The 22,672-nt window shown below is 36.7% G+C and overlaps 1 protein-coding gene across 5 annotated transcripts in view; it reads right to left on the bottom strand.

Annotated features, from left to right (window-relative positions):
* Window positions 1–318: 318 nt before the first annotated feature.
* ANAPC10 (anaphase promoting complex subunit 10) overlaps window positions 319–22,672 on the bottom strand; it is a 45,167-nt gene continuing 22,813 nt past the window's right edge. For 2 of the 5 annotated variants that reach the window (XM_026087523.1, XM_026087522.1), the window contains exon 5: window positions 319–707. In XM_026087523.1, coding sequence (XP_025943308.1) covers window positions 477–707 — 231 coding nt within the window. In that variant the 3' untranslated portion in view covers window positions 319–476. Of the gene's footprint in view, window positions 708–4,793; window positions 4,952–17,477; window positions 17,529–22,672 lie in introns of all 5 variants that reach the window. The other 3 variants (XR_003256997.1, XM_026087525.1, XM_026087521.1) reach the window with 3 other exon arrangements.

Genomic DNA, 22,672 nt, shown 5'->3' with positions numbered 1-22,672 from the left:
ATTACTTACCATAAGCAAGGACAGACGAATATGACAGATAATATCTTTAAACCATGCCTATTCAAGTTGAACGCTCTTTAAGAGGAGCAGCTTTGGGGTAAAGGAATAAACAGCAGCAATGTATAACCAATTATTCCCATGCATGATCATTAAGTAAAGAAATCACCTGGAAAAAAAAGACTAAGCATTGTATCAGATCAGTTATTGACTTCAGGTAGCAAATACGTTTTTAATGTGCCTGGTTTTTTTTGATCCCAGATAGTACAAGAACATCTGCAGACTCCAAGCAAAAGTAATGAAAAGTCAGAGACTACAAAATACTGTCACACAAGACTATTTTTATTTCAAAATTATACAAAGTATAAATGTAAAGACATAGCTACATTTAAGAAAAAACTGTTTTTAAATATTAGAATATTTAAACAATGATACTGCGATCAAGAAAAATTCCTTTTATTGTTTCTCATTAAGAAAGTTCACCTTATGGAGCGATACATCATGAAATCAATTGTTGTACATCTAGGAAATTTACCAATAGAGCTCTCTTCCACTGGGGTGTACACTTTGATTTGTCTCATGTGAGTGTCTCTTCCATTTTGGTGGTTAGCTAGAACAGCAATCTGAATCATAAACGTGCGAATAGGCTTCTTATGAGTATCTGTTAAAGGAACATGAATCCAGCCACTTGGTTCCACTAATTCAAGTTGCTGCCAAAAACAAGACAAAAAAAAGCAAAACATTCAGGAAGAATTAACATACTTAATATAAATGATCACATATTAAACATGTTTCATAGAACAGTCTCATGGGTCATGTTTTAGTTATTTTCCAAATGAATTTGATATAATACAGTTCAAGACTCACAGCTAATTTACTGCTGCTGTAATTGCATACAACTCAATCTGACTACAGTGGCATTTGCTTTTGCCTTTCAGAAGCTGCCCTTCATTTTGTGCTCTAACCTCAAAATAAGAATGAGTAAAAAAAACACTACTATAAATTCAAGAAAATCATACGGTACTATTTCAATCTTGTTGCTTAAGTACACTAGTCAGGAAGATGAGAGAAAACATGCATCTTTAAAGTTAAATTGTTTAAACAATCTGGATCTATCCAATCTGAACTGAAACATGCTAGAATGACTTAGATTTAGACATAAATCCATACAAAGTTTTGGTTTTCAGAAGTCCTTGAATTATTAGGGGGAGTGGGGAAGAGGAAGGCGACATAGAAGAAAATACAGGATAGCTCACGGGTGTCATAACACGAGCTAATTGCCTATGTGTCAAGACAGATGCCTGGCCAATTAATACTCCTGCACAGCCATTTAACTGCACCTTAAGGTCCATTTTATCTCGGCTTTCATACAAGTGCAGTATGATTAATTTTTCCTTTTTAAATTCTAATTCTACAGAAATTGATGTCAAATCAAACAAGCAATAGAATTTTGTTAACTCTAACTCATGTCACTGACATCAGCAGACTGAAATCAAGCTAGATGCTATGCAGAAGTGTGGTAACAGTTTTTATTTAAAGCTAGTTACCCAACTTCAAAGCACAGCTCAAAACACATGTGGAAGAGCACAAAGTTCAATGGAAGTATTGGAAAAAATCAGTTCTCCACAAGCAAGTGGATTTCACACAGCTAAGCAAAGACTGCTCCTCTTTGCAGCCTGTTTCCTCTGTGGAAGATCTATACTTTGAGCAGCTCAAAATTCCCATCTTTCTCCTGAAAACACAGCATAACAAACATCCTGTCAAATGCTTAAAAAGCCTTGCCTTTGTTGAAACTCTCAGAAGACCTACATGAGATCTACTCTTTAAGAAGCAATATCAAGTACTGTGAGCAAGTGACCCAAGAGTGTTTTTGTAATGTTCAAAAATAAGGGAGGGATGGAGGGAGGGAGGGAGAGAACCAGACCCCTCCACTTTAAAAGAGGCTTCTCTGCACTGCTACAGGCTTTCCAAAGCATTAAATTCACTAAACCTAGCAGCAGAGCATTTCACTCCTGGAGCAAAATGGAGTCATGGTCTCTTGGGGCCTCTACACTTCCAGAAACACCCCTTTGCTGCTTTGTTGTATAACCCTGTCCCTTTATAAAACCCTCACCAGATTTTTTTCTTTTTTTCTTTCTTTTCTTCTCATATTACACTTCAGGCAACAGCTGGCTTTACAAAGTGAAATAAATGATGTACTGTTGAAGCAATCTTACACGGGGAAATTTATCATGGTGAGGTAGCACTCAACTGTTTAGAGTAAGTATTTTTCCATCTCCACACTACATAGGAAGGACAAAATTCACAGTAACAGATTTTACTCAAGTAGTACTATGATAAAAGACTTACAACTTGGAAAAGAATTAGAGAGGTTATAGGTAACCAAACTTTCAAAGATCAAAGATTTTTGATCCATTCCATACTGATGCAAACATAATTAACACAGTACAAAAGTACACCACTTTCTATAGGTTGACACCCTCAGTTCTAGACAGATCCAGTTAGTTCAGATTTGTACCCCTTCTTGCTACAGAAACTGTTAACAGCAAAATTATGACTCCACCTCCAGAACCACAAGAGGTCCCAAGGGATCAGCAAAATTAGAGTGTTTGTATAAAAGGAAGTTGGATACATATTACATCCACACAGAAGAATCACACAGAAAAACTGCACTTATTTTAAGAGGATTATTAGGGCCATAAAGATAAGCACTTGAAAGTTCTAAAAGTTACCAATGTAATTTTACTAAGTCTTCCTTACTGTAATAAGATACAGTCTTTAAGTACGTACTTATCAATGCTTTGTTTCATCCCTGATCAATGGGAAGTGGCTATATGCTTTATTTATAGCATATTTTTTCAGTCCTCCTAGAAAGGCAATCAATTTCTTCCTAAGCCTTGCTATTGTTACAGGACAAGTAATTTCTACATCAGTAAAAATAGGGAATTGAGGCACAAAATTTAGATCAAAATATCCCTTAGTTTCAGTTGTCCAATCTGAGATATTCTGGATCTGATTTTTAAAGTTCTTAGTAACAGTATTTTATATGACCTTTAGCTCCCATTAAATTCACTTGCAGCTTCAGTGTTCAACAGTTTTGCAAATTCATCCCAAATCAGTCACTGGAACATACAGAACATATGAGCTGCCACCTATGAACACTGCTATTTAAGTGCATCATGTAAAAACACCATGACTAAAGCACAGATTGCTCACAACTCTTCAAGCAGTATTCAATTGTCTTGGCCACAAAGCCATGCTTTTTTATTCCTGAAATCTCTTCTGTTTCACTTGTTGCACATGTTCCAAATTCTGTAACAGGTGAAGACATATCCTTCGCTGTTCAAACCCTGGGCTCATCCTCAGAATTGACCCCTTTCCCTATTCCAATCAAATAATTGCTTCTTGGAAGAAGTTGGTGAAAGTCTTGTGATGGAATTAGAGACTGTACTACAATACATTAAGTGCAAGAAGTCTGAGTTAGCTAGGCTTAAATGTTAAAAAAACCTCTTGATTTTGGCCATCTAAATAGCATTCCTATAATGTAACTTCCTCTAGGCGTAATTTAACAATTTTTTTTTTTAAATGATGCCTACACAATTCAACAAAATGGTTAAAGCCTTCAGACCCACTCAACTACTGAAGTTTAAAAACAGACTAACAATTATTATCTAGGAGCATCCCCTAGAAAGGGAAAAGGGGAGGGATGTTTTGCCAATATGATACACATTTTCCGTGACCAAAGAAGTGATGCAGAGATCAGGAGTTCCACTAAAGATTTGGAAAGCTATCCACTCTCATAAAGACTGTTCTATCCCATTTCCCTAAGAGTATGACAATCTGTTCCATTCCATCCCAATCTGTCTTTGATCCACCCTTATTTCTTTCTCATCCCTGGCTACTAGTCCTTGTTCAAGGATCACTACCCATATCCTCAGCATTTTCTCTCTAATGCAACCTAGACTGTCTGGTCTCTGCTTTCATCAAGTTTGTCTCCGTTTACACACACACACACGCTCCTGAATTCCTCCCCTCCAGATAAGTCAGGTTCTTTCTGACAAGTAAGAGTTTCATCTTTCAAAGGGTCCAGGTCCTTCAGTGGTGAGAAGGAATAGGACGACATGGAACAGGCAGTGGTAGTACAAGACAGAGGCTGCCCACTCTTAGTTCAATGTCAGCAACCAGATCCAGCCATTACAATCTGCAGCAGAAATGGGATGAAATATTCAGCTCAACTCTGCCTGGTGCATTCCCAGTGCGAACAGAATCTAAAGGAAACTTACTGAGAAGTTAAGAAATTCCTATTATGCCCATGCAAATAGCAATCTTTCAAAGCCTTGTAAACCGGCCTGGAAGTCTGAGTGGATCTTTACAGAGACAAAAGGCACATCCTCAACACAAAGGCTGAAGTCTTGCCAAGTTTCAAATCTCTGCCTCAGAGCTTGGGGGCACTGGGGCATCAAAGAAAAAGGACACCAGAATATTTTCACACAAGCAAAATAGCATACTTTTCACCAGCTTTATTCTTGCAACAGAACTGTTTTAGCTGAAACTTTAAAAAAATTCAACCCAAAGCAGGCATCTGGCATGGAAAATCTCAGTCTGAACTGAAATTTGGCAAAAGTTATGAAGTAACTAAGAGTTAAACCTTATAATGGGAAGGCTTATGCAATCTTAAGTACAGGTGGCATTAGCAGCTCTACCTAGAATAAATACTATATTTTAAACCTGTTTCAGTTGATTCTGCTGCTAACTCTATTCTTTAAAAGCACTAATCACCTGTGTTGATGTTTTACCTTGACTCACCAGTAGAAGTCCATTATGAGGAAATGCCACATTTTAAAGTTTTTTTCCTGTATTTTTTCCTCATATGTAGGCCATCCATTGAGTAAAATTCAGTCACAATTAACTGTTCTTCAGGAAAGCTTTAAATATCAGCTATGTTACTAATTACCTGAGTAAAAAAAAACAAAAAACTCCAGCTTTTAATTTATATGCATTTTACCAGAGAAAGGTCAAAAAAGGGAAACAAAAGAAGGAATTATAAATACGAGTTAAATATTAGCAACTCAGGGCAGTTCCTGCAGCTCTAGACTACAATATGCTAAGAGTTTGCTATTTTAAGTCTGTTTGTAATCTTCTCTGCACTTTTTTTTGGTCAACCAATTGTCACAAAATTTAGAAGTAAAACAAAACAAAAAGAACAAACAATAAAGGGATAAAAATTGAAATGGAAAGTCAGACTCACCTGTCCTTTGCCGCTGTTATATACACCTATCTACTGCTTCTCCTGCTTTCTCTCCATTGCTTTCTTATTTTTCCTGTTCTCTGYATGCTATAGCTTTATATATGGACATACTCTCACTCCAGTAATACATGTTTTTTGAAAAGCAAAGTATAAATAATATCAATGGATTTTTTTCCCCAAAAATTTAAAAGCTCTATTTTGTCACTTTCTTGTATAGTTCAGAGGTTTCTACAGAATTCCATACACATTTGGCAAAGCTACTACTGCAATTAATGACTGTTTGATCATGCAAGGTGCAAACCATCAAAAGATGATGGCCAAAGTGACTTTAGACTTCAGAAAGATGAGAAAATATGAGACCAAAACTTTAAGAGGAAATGTATTCTACATTTGTTTTGCTGGCCTCCTTATAGAGTAGGAAATCAAAATCCACACATACTTCTTCCTTCAGTTTAACAAGGAAGTTATCAATGTTTTTGCAGCAGCATAACATTAAAACTATTTGCATTAGCCGCTTAACTAAAGAGAGAGCATGCAATTCAGTATTAACAGCGTGAAGAGGCCAAGGGCAGCAGATAGAGAGAAACCACCCTGACTAGACTGTGGCAAAGTAGAATAGCTGGGGCAGAACAAGATCTTCTGAAAGAACAGAGCTAGTGAAACATTTTTGTCTGCACATTTATCCCCAGTGCCTACTCCAGACCCAGTGCTTCCACCCTGGGCAAGAGGACAAGTGAAAGCCCAGCTGTGGTCAGTTTGCAACTCTGTGTACTGACTACCAGCAGTGTGCTGCCTGGCCAGCCAGCTGCTACTGCTTCTGAGGATGGCTGAGAAGATGAGGTACCTTTCTCTCAGCACTTAACTCTCCTCTAGCCAACCCACAGATTTCAAAAACATGTTAGGAACTAATTTATCTTACTTATTTGTTGTTGATTTATTTGTTAAATTTAACTGAAATTGGCCAATAACAGTACAGGAGAGAGGATGGAGACAGTGACCATAAAAGCCACATTTCCAAAATAAATCAGACCCAAAAGAATAACTCAAGTTGGACAACTCAACTGGAGAAAAAAAAACAAAACAAAACAAAACAAACACTTATAGCTTGGAGACTGCAGAAGCTTGCTTGACAGTGGAAGAATCTGAGAACAAATCATGCTACCTGCAAGCAGCAGGAAGCCAACTAGAAGAGAACGCGTAAGACAGGCAATATAGATGGCATTATAATCTGGACAGCAAAAAATGACTAAAGAATTTCAACATCATGCTACAACCTTTCCCTCACAAAACATGTTTCCAAATATGAAGTTGAACAGTTAGTTTTATTGCTTCTTGAGGTGATTTATTTCAATCTAGTAAGATTTGGCTAGTCTTTCCTGGTGCCTGAATACACTAATTTTATGTGGTCATTAAACTGAAACAAGGACTGGATAAACTCTTACTGCTTTCTTACACAGGGATGTCTTCGCTGTACCAACTCCTTTATGATCTCCCTGCAGCCAACTGCCTAAAACAGTATCTACCAATAAAAGATAATAAAGTCTTCTTACATCATTCCCCAGTCTTCCACATACCATTCTGGTGTCATACTCAAATTAATTCAATACCTGTAGGCTATGCACTTTATAGCTACATTTTGGAGCTCAAGCACTGAGGAGTCTACAAGTTGTCTGCCAATGAATTAATTTCACACCCAAGAGTCACACTCTGTTGCATCTAAAGGAATGATTTATGCAAACATTTTTTTCTATTGCTTTTTCTACTGCCTACTTAAATTGAATTTTTGGCCCATTTTCTATGCTCGGTGGTCTCTTCAAAGTGGCATTTAATTCAAGCTGCCACTTTTACTAAGTTTCTAATACTCATTTGTTATATTTGCAGTAACAAACATCCTTGAAACAATGCACAACTTCTACTGCCTTCTGAAAATACCTTTTGTGAAGATATAGAAAGAATAAAACTATTATAAGTGTTTTTTCAAATTGACAACCATTATAAACACATTCCAGACTATGTTAGGCAGGGCTCCCAAACTCCAACGACATAAGTTACTCACAGTATATACAAAAAGGAAAAGCAATCTCCACTTTTTTCCTCTGGAGGAAAAACACTCTTCCTAAACACATGCCCCAACGCAAAGCTGAGAGTTACTGCTACCATTACAGCTTCAGCACGATACAACATACTTACTTCCCTTTAAGACATTGGCACCTGATCACATTTTTATTTTAGATTGTCTGTACTACTAGATCAAAATGACAATATGTATTTCCTGTGACTGCCTCCAAAACATACTGTGAAACCAAACAGCATTTAATTTTGCTCTTTCTACTTTTCTCATAAAACTGTCAAAGCTTGTTATATGAATCCTCATTATATTTCAGACATTTTTGCTATTTTAGTGACTTAGCCACCTTTGAAATTAAAGGTAATGGCTAGACTTGTCTTCGTAAATATAGTTTTTTTTTTCCTATATGCTTTACTAGTTCTTTATAATCATAGAGTTTRAAAAAAATTTTTTTTCAAAGCAGTAGGTGCTTTCAAATAATGTATTCTTCCAAGTAGAGGAAGATTATAATTAAAAAAAAGTTCCAGAGGAAATAAATACCATTTTCAGAAATTAAGTATTTATCAATACACAGACTTTCTCCAAGGGATCAAATATGGAAAAGACTTTTCCCTGTTTAGCCATGGTTTTCTACGGCTACACAAATACTTTTCCACAATGACTGGCAAGAAGAAAGAAGGCAGGCCCTGTCTTCAAAATTTTCTTTCCATAACTGCCATGCCCTACCATGTAGCTATCAGGATTTAGAATCAATAGATTTCTGCATAATTCCAGTATTGAAACTGTCAACACACAAAGTAGTAGAGTTTGGGCTTCAGCCATCACTTAACTTGGGAAGGAAGAGAACCAGTTAATAGCAGTGATGCACCAGTTCCAGCAAAAAAGTGAAGCAGATCCAAAAGAAACTTCATAAGTTCCAAGTGAGTCAAAGGAGGGACACCACATGAGCAGCTTAACAAGAAACACAGAAACATGCTCAAAGAGCCCACTGTGAGCATGCTACTTTGCTCTAACGAAGCAACGACCACCTAAGGAGGTGACTCTGTGGTCTTAATCAGTCACCTCCTTAAACAGTCAAGAAATCTCACTTAGTCCATTAGGTAAGAAAAGCTTTCCATTCTTCCAACAGACTCTTGAAGAGTCTAGAGGAGCTCAGCCCATCTCTCAAGAAGATTCTGTAATTTGGGCAAATAGAAGAAGGGCTATAGAAGAAGTATATTAGGCAGCAAAACCTGCAAATGCCACAGATTCATATCATACATAAGCTTTTTTTGTTCAAATGAGCCAAAAGAAATGATTTTGGGCAAGACTGGGGAGGTTGAAAATGAAAGGTCAAAAAGATCTTTGCAAAATATTCTAAAGAATCCTTTTCTTAGTCTCCAGCAGAATATACCAAAAACAATCCAATGTCTAGATATTAAAAAGTTGTATCTAATTAGAACAAAAACAACTAAACACACAGGCTAAGCTGAAAAAGTAATGTCTACTGATACAGAGTACCAAAATAAATACTTGATATAAAATAAATATCTGAGCCTAAAAGTAACATGAATGTCAACTAGACTACAAAGATGCTGAAAATATGCTAGAACAGCGCTCCATCAGCCCAGTAACACAATATGGAAACACTACAAAAATGCCAAAATACTTCAGGCAGAATTTTCAAAAGTGCATTAAACCTGACTTCAGTTTGCACAGATCATTTTTCAACACATCTTGCTGAATTCTCTCCGAATCATTTGTATCAGTATAAATGGTCAAATGATCAAGTGTGCCAAGTCTGTGTACTTAAGCCAGTTGTAAGAGACAACGTGTATGTGTCCAGAGTCACCCACAGCTTGTTTTCATTTTACTCATTTCTGAACTGAAGTGGTAAAAAGTCTTTCAAATTTAAATATTCTTTATAAAATGCTCTGTAAAGCAACACTTGCACTTTTGTTTGACATACAAAAAGAACTCACTACCATCTTGAGGATTTTTCACTGTGAACTCCTGGTAAAAGACATCTAAAGACAGGAGCTATATCCTCTGATTGGAAAAGCATCAGCTAATGCAGTGTTACTCCACTATGACTATCTGATCCTTCAAAACGGGATCTGCCAAATTTTAAATACACCTGACAACTTGTAAAAGAGCAACAGACTGAGGGCAAAAGGACTCAAGTCACACAGGACTTTATTTTAAAACAATGCTTAGCAAGTAGCATAAAAATGTTAAATTAGAGGATAATATATTTTTAGTTCCAAACCTTACAAGTTTTCTATGCAAGTATAACTGAAAGCTCACAAGCAATTTTTGTGCATATGAAATTCTGCTGATGCATATAACCAGTGTAGACTGAGATCTGCAGGAAGAACAGTTTTTTCACACTGTATCAGTGATGACAAACCTGTTTGAAGCCTGGTCCCAAATTAAAAAGAAAAACCACCACACAACAAAAACACAACCAGCAACAACCCTAACCTCCTCCCCCCAATCCAACTCATTGTTTTCACTTACTACCTGAGCATCAATACTATTTCGTCATGGCTATCCAACAGAAACCGTGATATGAAGTTGACAGTGTATATCCCCTTTGGGCATCATCTCAGGGATGCAAAACACTTTTGAAGAACTGAAATTCCCCAAAACAGTGTTTATCAGTGTCATGTACAATTCCTATGCTGCCCAGTGCTCCCCCACAAAAAAAAAAGCCTTGATCCATTCTCATCTTCTTGTAATTTGATACCTAAATTCCTACAGTTTCTGAAAACAATGGGGAAGGTTCAATCATAGCAGCCAAACAACAGTAACTGTGGTTCCTGAGAGTGTTGTAAAGTAAACAGCTACTCTTCAAAAAATGCATTAATATGACTCCAGTGCGGGTAACCGGCAAGCCACATCCACCGTGCGTGGTGGGCCAAAGATTAGCAGCTATGATGCTCAAATGGAGACTGTTACACTGCCTTACAGAAAAAGCACAACACGTTTGACAGATGTCAGTGGATTATGCCACACTGCCCACTTGCAGATCATGCAAAGAGGTATATTTCTCAGGCAAGCAGATTACACCAGCTGAGCTATGGTACAATCTAAAATCCATTTACTGAACGGTTCACCAGCCAACTAGTAAAATGGTTCCACTGAATGACCCATTTTGATATTGTTTTATAATGAGATGCTCYGATTTTTAGAATTTCCCCCTACAAGGAGAAAAAGCAGGGAACAGTTAGAATGATTTGGTTCTTCTGATACAACAATGCAGTCTCTTACCCAGTGTATTTCATTGATTCAGACAGAACTTCACACCACAACAGGAATAAACTTATGGAAAATATAGCATTTAAATTTAATCCACAAAATGTTAAACAGGGATAGTCAGGTTCTGCATCATCGTCTTCATAACTTATCTTTGAAATCTTCTGAGAGTGAATTAAAAAAAATAATCAAAGTCTTGAGAGCACACCAATTAAGTCTTAGACTGGAAAAGCCTATGATGAGTAAGTATGCAGAAACTTATTGTCAAATGGGAGAAAATAGAGTACAACTGCACATATGATGGGACACCAAGACTGTCATGACACAGATCCACGTGAAAAACAATTGCTTCAAAAGTATGAGATAAAGAATCATAAATACTGACACCTGAAAAATGGTCAAGGCTCTACTGAACTGCCCACACAAAAAGCTTTGACAGGTGACGTCACTTTAGTGAAAGTTCCCTATGTTGATAAACAGATAGTCCAGACACATGCTTGGAGGGGACCCTGTCCATGGTACTTAACTAACCACCACCCAAGCCATCATACTCATGGTTCTGCATCTATCTGGTCAGAGTACTTGGCAGCAGYATTTCCAAAATCAAGTACATGCAGCCTGAGAGATGAATAGCCTGCCAAATGCATAGCTACCACAGAACTGTCAGACAAAACTGTCTTATTCCCTGTCTTATTCAACTGCAGTTTGACAAACGATTGTCTACTTAACTCTGGAAAGCAGAAAAACAAGCAAAAGGAAAGAAAAAAGGAAGAAGTCAGGTGACAATCTTTGAATACTTCACGTTCTGAAATTTGGCTGAAAAATGAAGTCTTGATTCTAGAACATGGATCTGCAGAGACCATCAGGAATTTGTCACAGATTTTGCTGAGAAAGACTCTCTGGAAAGACAGAAATACTGTTTTCATGTGTTTCTTGCTGTACCACATACAGAATTCTAATGATCTACAAGGGGTTATGTATAAGCAGCTCAACTCATTACAYAGAAGATGTGATGCATCTCAAGATGTTTATAAAGTTAGAGAGAAAGGCAAAAATGTTAAACAGATTTGGACGGTTGGTTCTCAAGTCCAGGGTCTTTAAAATCCTATTTTTCCTGTAAATTGGTCACCTGAATTTTTATGTGATACAGCCTATGCTTGACATATCAATAAAACTAAATTGTGCCTCTCATTGTATACTGTCCACTGGAACATAAGAAAAATATTAAAATCCTCTCCCTATCCCTTTGTACAGTCTAGCACGGAGTCTAGCATGGAGTTTCATATGTACATGTATGGAAATAAGATCTAAAATGTCAGTGCAAGTCTTTAAGCAACAGCAATAATTACTTAAGTAATAAGCCACCTAAACTTAGTTTGGCTTTAGCTGAAACAGATTCAATCTTAACAGAAACCTGTCACAGGAAGTAATACTATCTTCAACTGATACAAGCCATAACAGTTGTGAAAGTTAAGGTCTCTGATTTAACAAAAGATGGTTTTCATTATTCATTTAAGGATAAATCAAGAGTGGAGAAAGGAAAGGGAAACATGTCCTGAGCTCATTTGCAGTCTCCTGCTGGCAGTTGTCAAAGTATACAGGAATGCTATACCTTTGCAGGTGCACTGCTATTAAAGTTTGAGAAGACTCCTATTACCCAGGGAAATCCTTCAGACCTACGGGGACTTGGCTCCAATGTGAATCAGTTACTTCCCTTGAGCTTGGCAGACAGTATGCTGAAGCTGAAAAAGCAACAAGAAATTCTTGAGCTTATGCTCTAGAGTGGTGGTCTGGCTGACAGCATCAGAAATAGGTAATGCAGCCCAAAACAAACTTTTTGCTTCAGTTTGCCTACTTCTGGTACCTAAGTTGTTTAAAGTCTGTGTTGCAGACATATTGAAACAGACAGTATCTGAAAAGTCTAGTTCCAAGAAGTGAATGGTAGGAAAAGCAACTATGGCTTGCTGCAAATCTTTGAGCTCTGCAGAACACAGGCATTCTCACAGAGGAAAGGGATGGGGGGGAAACGTAAGATTTTTACCAGGGCACCATCCAAATAAAATTATCATTAACTCAGAGTATTGTAGACACACATGGGAGAAAGGAAACAGTGCAGATTTTTACAAAAACAAATTACTAGAAAAATGTACAGGCAGCACTGCACACTTCGAAAAAATTAAAGTTYAATTTAGTGAAGTCATACATTTTATACCTCTTTGAAAGCACTTCAGCCCTAAAAGGTTATCTCAATGTGAAATGTTTTTTATTTTTTACAGACAAGCAACTAAGGGGAGACCTATAAACACAAGGTAGCACATAACAGGTAAATATCCTACTAAGTAGAAGTCTGGCAGGTGACTGACTGCCATAAAACGTATATTTGGCATACAGAATACAGAAATTCCTAGTTCTAATACATTTAAATAACCAATTGTCGTAAAAAGAGAAGACTATGGCATAAACATGGTAGATGTGTTTCATAGGTTCTTTGAAAACCCTTCTAGTAACTTTCACCTAATTGGAAGACAAGAGAAAAAAAAATTTAAGGGAGACTTCTTTTGAAAGAAAGAAAAAAAAAAATCTAATTTCCACAGGTAGCCTTTCTGCATTTGAACTTCCTAGGCACAACCCAAAATATCTTTTAATGACACAACTACCAGAATATGGGTCAGTATGTGGATTAAGGTTTCATAACAAAGGAAATGAGGCACAGAGTTTAAGAGTTAGCTAAGGTTAACTCCCTACCCAAAATGTCTTGGAAATTTTCATTTGCAGACCTGTGTCCTATTTATTACTGGACATAAAACGACTTCAGTTTCCTCCCCCTCCCCTCCCCCTCATGCTACATCTAACCATGGTGGAAGAAAAACTATTTTTTTATACATATATTATATAAATATATTTTTTAAGATATTCCGAAAGTCTACAGATTATTCTGATTTTAAATAGTTTAAATTATTTCAAACTTCAATCTATTCCCAGGCATTACAGAACCAAACTTATTCAAGCCAGGTTCATTCCACTGTGGAACATGAAAGAGAAATAAGGCTGAAGTCTAACACACTGGTAATACAGAAATGTTTCTCAAACTTTTTTGCTAACAATATTATTTCTGGAATCATGCCTCCTCGCTCCTGTCCCCAAAAGCTACCAAAAGTCTTCTCGCAAAGTACTGCCACATACAAGACATCCTAGTTTGCCTTACTCCTCCCTCAGCTTATCCTCCTATCAAATGGACTATTCTCTCCAACTTCCTTGTTCTCAGTCCTCTCCACACCTATTCTAAGTATTGGAATACTATTGCTATGGCTTTTAAGTTAAGATCAGATTCACTGACTAAGAACAGAAAGAGAGAATTTTGCAGCAACTCCCAATAACTTCAAAAGAAACCTGGATAACTAAATGCTATGGCTGGCTCAAACTCTCAGCCATTGTTTATTAACCACAGGTAAACCTTGTCCAAATTTACTAACACTTTCAGTTTTGTAAACTACTGCCAGATTTCCACCTTCTTCAAATGGAAAGTCTGGCTATCATTAACAATTAGAATATATGTATTTGTAAGCCTTGAACATGCCTGTAATAATTTCCAGACCACATAAAACACATATTCCTAAATCAGAATGTAAAATACTACAGAGGATTACATAGTACAGGAAATAAAATACTCAAAAGCTGATACGCTCTGGGATAACAAACACTAACTGCTTTAGAGAGGACAAAGTATAGATCGCTTGTCTAATATTTTCTTCTACAAGCAAACAAAAGAGAGCCTTGCCTTGCATCTTCCAATTTGATCATCAACTGAAGGAGATTCTGAGTTGTCTCACATATGCCTAAGGCATTAAGTACATTCATCTCTTTACTTGGTAAAGTAACTTTTATTTAAATGGTTTGCAAGAAACAACCTATTCCTGTACAGACATCTAAAACCTTAGTTCCTCTTTGAAACAGCATCCATCCAAAATAAGGACATCATCTCCTACAATTTCCGGGGCAGTCAGACCACTCTCAGGGAAGACGGCAGAGTGAGGCAGGGTAAACAAGGGAGTGAGATAGCAGAAAGTGAAAAAGCAGATAGGAATATACAGAAAGAGAACAGAAAACAGACTGAAGGAGAGCTGTGGAACATACTACAGAAAGGGAGGAGACTGCAATATATAAGACACTGAAGTTCAGGTGAATTTAGACTACAGGTGAGGCTGGAGATCAAATAGAAGCACAAGAGGGTGGTAATTTGGGCAGCTGCCTTTTGTGAAGCCTAACAGAACACCACAGAATGCTGTAAGAAAGGGGAGGAAGCAGAATCTCCCATAAGCAACAAACTAGAAGTCTTTAAAAGGAAAATCCTACAGTAGTTACATTTCAAGAGATGACCATACACAAGATGACCCTAAAGACAAAAAAATTAAAACAGTATTATCACCAGAAATGGGGAGATAGAGGATAAAGGAAGATCAACTTTCAGGAAGCAGAACTATCAGGTAGTCTAAAACTTCAGYTCTATCAAGAAATAAGCAATATAAGCAGAAACAATATAAATGGATGCACTGCACAGGTTTATTACAAAGGGAAGTTAAGATTATTAGTTATTTCCCAGTAATATCTTTAATCTTACAGACATGCAAAATTTTGCAAAACTGATGAAAAACTGCACTTTCCTTCCAAWGTCTGCAGTTCCCATTTGTTCTAACATATATAATGGAGACACTTTGTGTGTGTGGGGGGGGGGGGGAATAAATCAGCTCATAATTTACTTTCAGAGTTGTTTAGCTATACCCAGGAAATCTGTCTAGACATAGCTACAATTAAATTATATAAAAAAAATAAAGTATTTGAAAAAAAAAATCAAATTATGCAATGAATATTAAACATTTAAGCATCTGAAAACCTAGCCATGCTAAATTAATCCTGTATCAATTCATCTAGAAAAATTTAGTAAAGATAATTTAGCGATTAAGCTTTAAGCCTTGCACTTTGCATCCCAGCAATTGCTGGAATGCTTCACAAAGTGAGTAACAGGGGATATCACGGAAAAAAAGTCTATAGTAATAGTAGCAGACAGCTCTCAAGCACCCTCTTAAATGAGGGAAAGAAGGTCCATCTAACACACAGAAAACCATTCCCTCAGTGAAAAGAGCTCTTAACTAAATTTTGAAGAGAACTAGATTTTTAATCTTCTACCAGAAGATAGTCACACAAAACTGCATAGATCTAACATTGCATCTGTTACACAAAAATGTAGCTCCTGAACAATCTTAAATGTTAGCAAAAAAAACCCTTACTAAACTACATCTGAGTGCTACCAAACAAAAAAAGATCCTACTTATTTCTTACCAGCAAGAGGACAACATGCAAAACAAAGCAAAGCAAAACAAAAAGGTAGGGTTTAGTGAAAGCTTTTCTCCTGCGTCCCCAGAAATGATTTTTCTTTATTAAGCAAGGAAGAAAAAAAAGAAAACCCACACAAATGCATTTGTTGCTGAGGGAGTAGAGAATGACAGAGGATTGCTTGGGAGCTTTTATTGCCTCTCCTAGAAGTAAGATTTTAAAGACCCTAAACCTGTGCAGATAACTCCCGACTCCTGCAGCAGTATAGAAATAATATAACATTTTTATGCCTGGATAAAGACTTAACTGGTGACAGAGGCAGATATTCAATACAGGTGAGTGGGGCAAAAACTGATAAACTTGTAACATTACCTAAGCTTGTTACGGTATGCCAGCTCTCAATAAGCAAATATAGAGGAACACTTCACAGGATCCAGAGCAGATATAATGCTAAATTCAAGGAATATTTACTCTTTGAGAAAAACAAGTGCAAGAGACTGTTGTGAAAACCATTTGTCTAAATTTAAAATGCAACACTAGGTCTCATCTGAGAAAGATTCCAAGTTCATAAATATGTCTCACTGAAGATATATTTTCTTATGAATGAACTTTAAAGGAGAAGAAATAGGAGTATATCTGACAGAAAGGTTCAGCTGGGTAGCTTTATAGGAGCCAGAATACATTTCCATGAATTTGCAAAGCTAGAATCAGGACTGCTGCCCAATGGAAGCATTTCATTTTGGATCAGCACAAAATTTTTTTCTTTAATGGACTGGAAGAAACGCAGTACAGGGGTTTGACCTTTTGCTTGGGCTCTCTCATGAATCGATATGAAAAATGCAAGGCTAAGTTTCATTGTTTACTGTGGAGGTCAGATTTTGGACTTTGCTTCACTCAGAATGAATTCTATCTGTTGACTCCTTTCCAGAAGTCAAAGATTCCTTGAGTCACAGTTCACTAAGAATGAACAGTTCAAAAATATATTCAGATAGAGCTATACAGTTGAATTAGCACAAGAGCAAGTCTCCTAAAAAGAGAAGAGTCTTGGGTAGCCTTAACGCTGCATTCAACAAATAAGAGACTACCAGTTTGTCAGCATAAATTAGATGAGAATAGAAATGAAGTTGCATCTTATATGCTCCTTTGGAATAATGGGGGAGGRGAGAAGGAAAAAAAAAAAAAAGAGGGGGAGATGACAATTGAAAACTTGCTCACCAATGGGCCTACTGAGCCCTGAAAGTAGAGATGCTGTAGGACATCATATTACTGCTTACAAATATGAAGTAGGTAACCCGCTGTTGAAATTGGATTACAAATGTAAGTGGCTTACATTTATGTCTTAACATCTGGTGGATGCATACTCTGCTTAATTTGATTCTTCTGTGCAAGTAAATCCCCATCCTCTCTTGACAGACAGTACAAACAGGAAAAAAAAGAAAGTCTAATAATTCCACAAGTTTTTAGCCCAGCAGTGTTGGATTTACCCATAGCCTATTTACGAAAACCTCTCCACTAGACATGGTGATTGTCATTGTCAAAAACAAAAAACAAAACAACACACACAACCAAAACCTATTCGCACAGAATGTGGCTTACTTGCAAATTTTATTATATCATTGCTCTTGATAGTGAATCGCACCTCTTCTCCTAACAAAGAAAGAAAAAAAAGAAAACKACTTGAATTAAGCTCACTGATTATCCTCAGTTACATCAGATAGGTTAATTCTCACTGAGAAGAAACAAATGAAACTCTACAAACGAGATAAATAGATCAGGATTTTCTGCATTTACTAGTAAAAGATATTAAAAAATACTTCATACACAGTTGGATTTGACATCTGACAGATATAACAGAGAAAAAGTGGGGGGTAAAAGATTAATTATGGGTTAGACTCTCTTGGTTCAATGAAATAAGATTGTGACTGAGAACATGGTTCATAAAAAGCTTCAGTAAAAAAAAAAATTGTTAACATTCTTTTAAGATGAGACATGGAACAATCTAGAATTCATTCTAAAATAAAATAGGAAGGCAAGTTAAACCTAGTTCAGAAATTGGATTAAACAGGCTAGAGAACACCGGCGCTCAAGCCAAGACACACATGCTACATTACCACTCGTTCCATCCTCACTTGTGTGTTCCTGCAGAACAATGGGAAAATCCTGGGAGAAGTTTTTCTAATTCAAATGCTTGATCTTGACTATCTTATTACAGATTAGGATAGAGAACAGTCCTCAGTAAGAAATAAACTATACCTTAGCTCTATGAAAGCATTTCCATGGGCTACTAGAGACAGGGAACAAGACAAAAACRCATCTGATTTTTGCAAAACTTAGCGAAGAATTCTGTATAGACACTGTTTAGTGGCATTCTGAGCAAAGCTCCATGCAGGCATTTGCTAACACGATTTTTCAGTTATTTTCAATCAAGGGAGCAAGAACTAGCTTTAGAAAGGACAGTCTGCAAGTCTCGAAAATAGTTTTGAATTAAAGGCAGTCACTGACCTTGCTTAAGGACTTTGTATTTATTCTAGGTACCACTTGCCAGGTGATATTTTCTCTTGGACTACCATGATTGCTTTAGTTTGCCATGTGAACAGCATTCCTTTCCATAAATATTTGATAAAAGTCAGGTTTGTAAAACTACTTTCCTAACAATGCTGTGAATAATCTTAGTTTTCCATGTTTCCCACTGAAATGTAATGTTTCAGGAATCAAAGTGCAAGTATGAACTTTATGATAAAAGCCCCTCATACACCTCCACCAAATAAGCTTGTGCATCTAACTTTTTCTAAAGAAAAATATTCAGTCTTTGCATTTTTGAAAACAGAAAATAATATATTTGTAACTATGGTTTATACTAACACTGCTTGTGAATTCGTGGAGATTTGGGGTTGTGTTGCAGCTGATGACATGAAGCATTTGCAAGGTGGAATTTTTGATTGTTTTTTCTGGAATTTTTACTTGGATGTCACTTGATGTCTTTGCTACAAGGAAGTGATACTAGTGAAATCAGACTGAATTTGTACTGATGCAAGTAAAGACACATATAACATGGAAGCTACACATAGGCCAGAAAATAACAAATGGACCAATTGGCTTCTAATTTCTTCTACATTGGGGCTACTTTCCCCATTCTTACTACTAAGCTGTTAAAGAAAAGTGGTAAAGACAGTCATGAGGTGTTCCTAGCTGCTGCTGCCAACAGTTTGCCAAAGTAAAACAGAAGATGTGTGGTGACCTCCAGTTCCAGTTGAGATGGCAGCATAAAACTTTTAGTTCTTTAAATATGTCAGAAAATTCTCATTCTTCTATCTTCTTTTATTATGTTTAACCCCAAATAAATGTCAATGGCTGGCTTTCCTCTTTAAAGAATTTTTATACTGGGTTAGTATGAGCACCCAAAGGGATCAACATCAGTCTTTGATTTGACCTTTCTGTGCTCATTTGCCACTCTGCACTGTTTGAAATCATCTAATACTCCTTCTAGGGATTACTTCCCACAATTAAATCAGTGAAGGCAATCAAATAAATCAAAGTTGGTTATTTATAATTCACTGATTTTATCCTTCCAGTCCCAATTTAGAGTTTGTGGGAAAAAAATAGCTCAAATGCCACTACAAAATATTTCCAATTGACTAACAACCTCTCCACTTCAAAAAGAAAAGAGTGATTAGAGAACAAGCACTGTCTTAATACTTTGTTTGACACAAAGGAACTCTCTTTTTAGGTCTTTCAAGATAGATGCTGGAGTTCAGGACTGGACTCCCAAAAGGCTCCTTTACATGTGGAACCCAAAGACAGAGATAATTTTGGATGTTTCTAGTCTGGGTAACGTTAAAAGGATGGGAAAGAGGATGGTTATARAATGTAGCAGAGAAGAAGAAAAAGAAAATGAGATAGCCAGGTAAAGAGCAGTCTATTTAACAGTTTCCAGGCTGTATCCAGGGCCCTTTACTACAGAAAAGCAGAACTTCACTTTCAAATAGAGGTCTGCTAACACCAGAAGTTATTTTTCTAAGATCTGATCCATAGCATGCTGCTCCCTGGAGATGGAAAAGTCACCTGTCCCAGAAACAGCTGCTTCAACAGTACCCAGCTTCTCGCTCTGCTGAAAAACTGGGGTAAAGTCAAGCATCTGCACTCATCATTCCTCCAACAGACTTCCCCAAAAGCCAATATATAATATAGCAGATGAACAAAGAGAGCAAAGATTTTTAGGTTTCCTTAGCTCAAGCCTTGAAGCATACTTGAGCAGGAGCCTCTTCAAACACCCAAGAAAAAGCCAAACTAGCAATTCACACAGCAMGTGTGTCCTTGCACACACAGAACTGAACTGGTAGCCAGAAACTTCTCTTCAAATCTTTACAAGCAATGAAATCTAAAAAAGATGCAAGACTACCACCACAACTAACACTGCATGGAAACTCAGAGCGTGAGCATTCCCCCTTGCAGTGATGAAAAGATCTAATTCTTTCCTCAAACAACCAATTGACCTAATTTTTGCAATGCACATTATTGTAGCACATTACATGTTCACCAGAAGTTATAAAAACTGAACTATAAACTTGTATATAATTTTCTGTTGAGCATAGAACACACTTGGGTGAAAAAATATTATGTTTTATTCTGAAAAAGAAACACAGACAATCTTTTCTCCTGGAAACCTGTACCTAAAATAACTAGTCCATTATGGTATTAATAATGATAGAAAAAAGAAATATGTTTTTGCAATTATTTCACTGAAGAGGCACATTTATAGAGTTTTGAGGTCATATGACATGATCTTAACCACAGTTAAGAAAACAATAGTTAAATAGCTCAGTCTTCAATTTTTTTTTAATAGATAACCAAAAGCATAGTTTCTATGCTGGCAAGCATACATTGGCATCATTTGCACTGGCAATTATACTAGTAGATGAATTTTAGCAGTGTTTAATCAGCCAGATAAATGAATAATTACCTTGAGTATCAAGTTAAACTAATACACTTCCTAGCTTAAACCTTGTTACTTGGTTTATCCCTGTGAAATATGACATCACCATTTCTTTTTCTCTTCAGTTTCATGAACCTAGAAGACTAGAAACTGCCATCATCACTCCCTGCATTCAACAATTTGTCTACTAAAGTCTCCAACAAAATGCCCAAGTGCAAGGAGATTAAGGAAAAAAAAAAAAAAGCAAATACTGCTACACACTCCAGTTTGCAAATGAGTAGTATCACAGATGTCTTGTAAACTACAGTTAAACTGAATTCTGATCAACTAAGAGGAGTGATCTGATCCAGTGTCATGAAGACATTCCACATCAGCTTGACCACTGAAACCCAGTATCAGCTGTACTACTGGATGCAGCTGTGCTATTTTAAATGTCAATTAGCCAACAAACATTTTTAAAGGGAAAAAAAGGAAGGGATGGGGTTAAAATATTGAAGCAGTAAAAGTAAAATATTTTGAGTTTCTCTTCTGCCATGCCATCAACTCTCCCCCCCACACACACCTTATTCCTTATTGCCGTGTTCTGATTTTCAAGCAGAATGCTTAAACGTAGTGGCAAAGAGCATCCAGTTTTTTCTTGATATAATGTTTATTTATATTGCTAAAAACAAATCTCTGCTTGCTTCTCTTACTTCTGAAGCATTAATGATTATCTGCGAGAAGTATCTAGTGAGCCTACACTGGTAAACTGTAACTAGAAATCCCTACAAACTTTGAAACACATGGACCAACAAATATCCCAGTGCACTCTCCAAACACAGAACCTTTATTCCAACAGGAACTTTCAGTAAAAAATGATGTGTGAACAGCAGACACTGATGTTCACACAAGCATACTGCATACAACCCAGCAGGCGATTTTTCTGTTTTTTTTGGATTATGCCCTGGAGGTGCTGGCACAATGGAATTTCAATACCATAATTGCTTATTTCTCTGTGTGCCAGCCTTTGAAATAACAGGTAAAAAGAAAAAAAAGAAAAAAAATCACATAAAACAAACATTCTCTTTTTTAAATTACGGGAATCACAAAATGAAATGTTTTTAATTCTCTGGTTCAAACGATATAATTTATAACCATGACACAAATAGAGAAGAAGCACAAAAGAAGGGAAAATACAGAAATAACATAACGTTCCCAAGGTTCAGTTTACAAGGACCTCACACAAAGTTTTTCTTTTTCCTTTTTTTTTTTTTTGCAACTCTTACTAGAAACAGTATTATTTGCTAAAAATGCAGTAGCTGCCAAAAGCTATGATCCATCTAAAGCAAACATGTTTAAGATGGAAATAGAGTGTTAATGCTGAAGAAAGACAGAATTGAGTACACAAGTTTCCTTTTAAAACTGTTGAAGCAACTGCAGGACAGTGTTAAGTTTGTTTTTTCAGTTTTCTGATGAAAAATTGATTGCATTTGCAGATAAGCACCTAAATCATAGAAAAGCACATTAAAACAATAACAGAAGTAATCAAATTTCAGACTTTCTAATTAAGCCTCTTTTTTTCCCCACAGAAGGTTATTGGGAATTCAACACTAGCCTTGGTTCACATGATAGAACAATGGGAAAATTTTCCGAATGGTTGAACGCTAACCCTGACAAGTGTGGAGAGCCAACTACAATACGTTATATGGTAGCATAACCTGCCACCCACGTTGCTGAGAGAACAGCTTTCAAACACATGCACCGAGCTGTAAAACCACAAAATCCCTTATTACACATTGTCTCTTACTTAAGGTGAAATATACCATCCTTCCTTCCCTCCCTTAGCCCCCCAAGCTTTTTTTTTTTTTTTTTTAAGCCC

Source organism: Apteryx rowi, unplaced genomic scaffold (genome assembly GCF_003343035.1).
Source record: "Apteryx rowi isolate R43461 unplaced genomic scaffold, aptRow1 scaffold_72, whole genome shotgun sequence".
NCBI lineage: Eukaryota > Metazoa > Chordata > Aves > Apterygiformes > Apterygidae > Apteryx > Apteryx rowi.
The sequence above is the reverse complement of the archived record's forward strand: the minus strand, read 5'-3'. Positions and strand labels throughout refer to the sequence as shown.